The 2225-nt window shown below is 37.4% G+C and overlaps 1 protein-coding gene across 1 annotated transcript; it reads right to left on the reverse strand.

Annotated features, from left to right (window-relative positions):
- Positions 1–308: 308 nt before the first annotated feature.
- On the reverse strand, positions 309–1293 carry LOC127084292 (uncharacterized). Its single transcript, XM_051024712.1, has 3 exons — positions 1183–1293; positions 779–1093; positions 309–690 (listed from the first exon to the last, which is right to left on the reverse strand). The coding sequence occupies exons 2-3, from the start codon at positions 917–919 to the stop codon at positions 418–420; spliced, it is 414 nt and encodes a 137-aa protein (XP_050880669.1). The 5' UTR covers positions 920–1093; positions 1183–1293; the 3' UTR covers positions 309–417.
- Positions 1294–2225: the final 932 nt, after the last annotated feature.

The following is a 2225-nucleotide window of genomic DNA, read 5'->3' on the forward strand; positions in this document are numbered from 1 at the left end:
CGAAATGAGCAGCTCCGAAAACACCTTCATCAAAATCTATAGTACGAATGGCCCCTTGCATAATATCGGACTCATTCACCATTTTCTCAAGACGCATCATAATTTGAGATTTTGTCCCGGACGTCGTTGGAGGAATATCGTTACCAGCTTTTTTCAACTTTCGACCGGGAACCTAAAAATTCATATAAATTAAATCATGACTTTTTGTGATGCAACAGAATCATTGCGTATATAATTCAATAGGTATATATATTTGTACCTCTTTTAGAGATGCAACCGACTCGATGCGTCTTGAAATCCCTTTACCAGCTTTATGCGTGGGTCTTGTAGGAGTCTAACATTACCATGTAATAAGGATTGATTAAATATCATAATTGTAGCTGAATTGAAATGTGAATACTAAAGATTCATAATCATTTAGAACATATATACCTCGGCATCTGGGAAAATTAGATCTGACGGCCATCCAACAAAGGATCCGACTATTTCTCGCATCAACGTTGTCTCTGAAACAACGTCAGGTAATGGTAGAAGCGCGTCGGTATCTAATACAAGGTCAACCGAAACTTTCATATATCCCACCGGGAGGGGATTATGGTGAAGTAATTCACCCGAAGTGTTGTTCACTTTTCCCTTGCCAACCATGCGATAAGTTGGTGACGATAGATACAGCTGACAAGGTGAAATGCCCTAAACCAATAATAAATGTTATTGTTAACGTGTATATGTGTCAAGTAAAAAAGTGCTATTTTAATTTCATAATAACATATATAATTACCTCGGGAAATTTCGGTTGACAATTGATACTAACTCGGTCACTAGTATCTTTTGCCTCGGAGGCGCACCTTTCCTCTCTATACCTTGCATTCTCGTTTTGCAGTTGGAGTACTTGTGCCCTTAACTCCGCCAAGGTCTCCATCACCTCTTTGTTGGTAGGATTTTTTATTTTTGGTTTTTTATAAAATGACGACGGAGTCACACCAAAACCCTTACCCCTCACACGACCGGAATACTCAGGAACATTTAGTACTCGACTAAGTACGCTCCTGCAATCCTGGACCTCGGTTGAAGGTACGGTTTGGGATAAAGTCTCCTGAAATATTATTAGAGGAGATTAAAAATGAATTATATGTCTAACAAAATTTTCGATATAATTAAAGAAATAATGTTACATATACTTACACATTCGTCATAAACAGTTTGGACCGCTTCAACGACAGCCCCATCCTTCCCAACCCGAGCAGCCTTCCATAATACGTGCTCCGGAAGAGATGTTGCGTCACTTTTCTCCTCGGCTAGCTACACATTGAATTAGATTATAAGATCATCAATTATAACATATTGTGACAATGTATAAGCTCATAGCATTTGAATATACTCACAATTCTTTGTTGTAACCGTGCATATCCCGTATGCCCTTTTTTGTACGGATACGCGGGTTTTGATGCCCTTTTCCGATTTATGTCGCTTACTTCCTAGATAAAAAAGTTTAAGGCATATTAGAACCAAGTAACTTAACAATTGTATAATACCATAATTAATAGACATTACATGGAATTTTTCGTTTCTTCGTTTGGCGACAAAGTTATTGCATTCATCGGCTGAAATAATCTCGGCATACTTCATTGGCCGTTCTGCTTCAACAAATTTTCCTTCCTCATCCTTGAGAAATTTGTTGGACAAAAAGGATCGAAATCCTCAGAGTCTTTTTCCGGCCAATTGAATACAATATTTTTGCCGGCTTTCATCGATGTGAAAGGATCTCTAAAAAACATACACATGGAGTGTGTTATTATAAAGTAATATTATAACAATATATGGTCAACAAATAGTCAACAAAAAAAACATATAACAATATATGGTAAGTACCTGTATCTCCGACCATATTTTTTCTTTGCCAACCTTCAAGTCCGGACTTCTCCAATTATCACATGTAATCGGAATATGTTGTCGAACAAGGAAACCAATGTAACTTGCCAACATTGAACCGTTAGGCTCAATTAGTTGGTCTTCAGCACTCCAATGTACTTCAAATTTTACACCCTTGTCTCTTGCACGAATGATTGACTTCATAACAGTCAATCCTCGTTTGATTTCTTTTTCAACATTGTTACGTGATCCATTCGCGTCATGGGTATCGTCTTGGTTAGCCATTTTCTCTGTAATATAGAAATGATTCAATAAGACCCAAGTAAGACAATGATTCAATACGTGATCACATTCAT

The sequence above is a fragment of the Lathyrus oleraceus genome, chromosome 5 (genome assembly GCF_024323335.1).
Source record: "Lathyrus oleraceus cultivar Zhongwan6 chromosome 5, CAAS_Psat_ZW6_1.0, whole genome shotgun sequence".
NCBI lineage: Eukaryota > Viridiplantae > Streptophyta > Magnoliopsida > Fabales > Fabaceae > Lathyrus > Lathyrus oleraceus.

Coding starts and splice junctions, on each gene's coding strand:
- LOC127084292 (XM_051024712.1), bottom strand. CDS start 919: ATGGAGACCTTGGCGGAGTTAAGGGCACAAGTACTCCAACTGCAAAAC. Junction 691..778: donor GTCAACCGAAATTTCCCGAG/GTAATTATATAT, acceptor TTATTGGTTTAG/GGCATTTCACCTTGTCAGCT.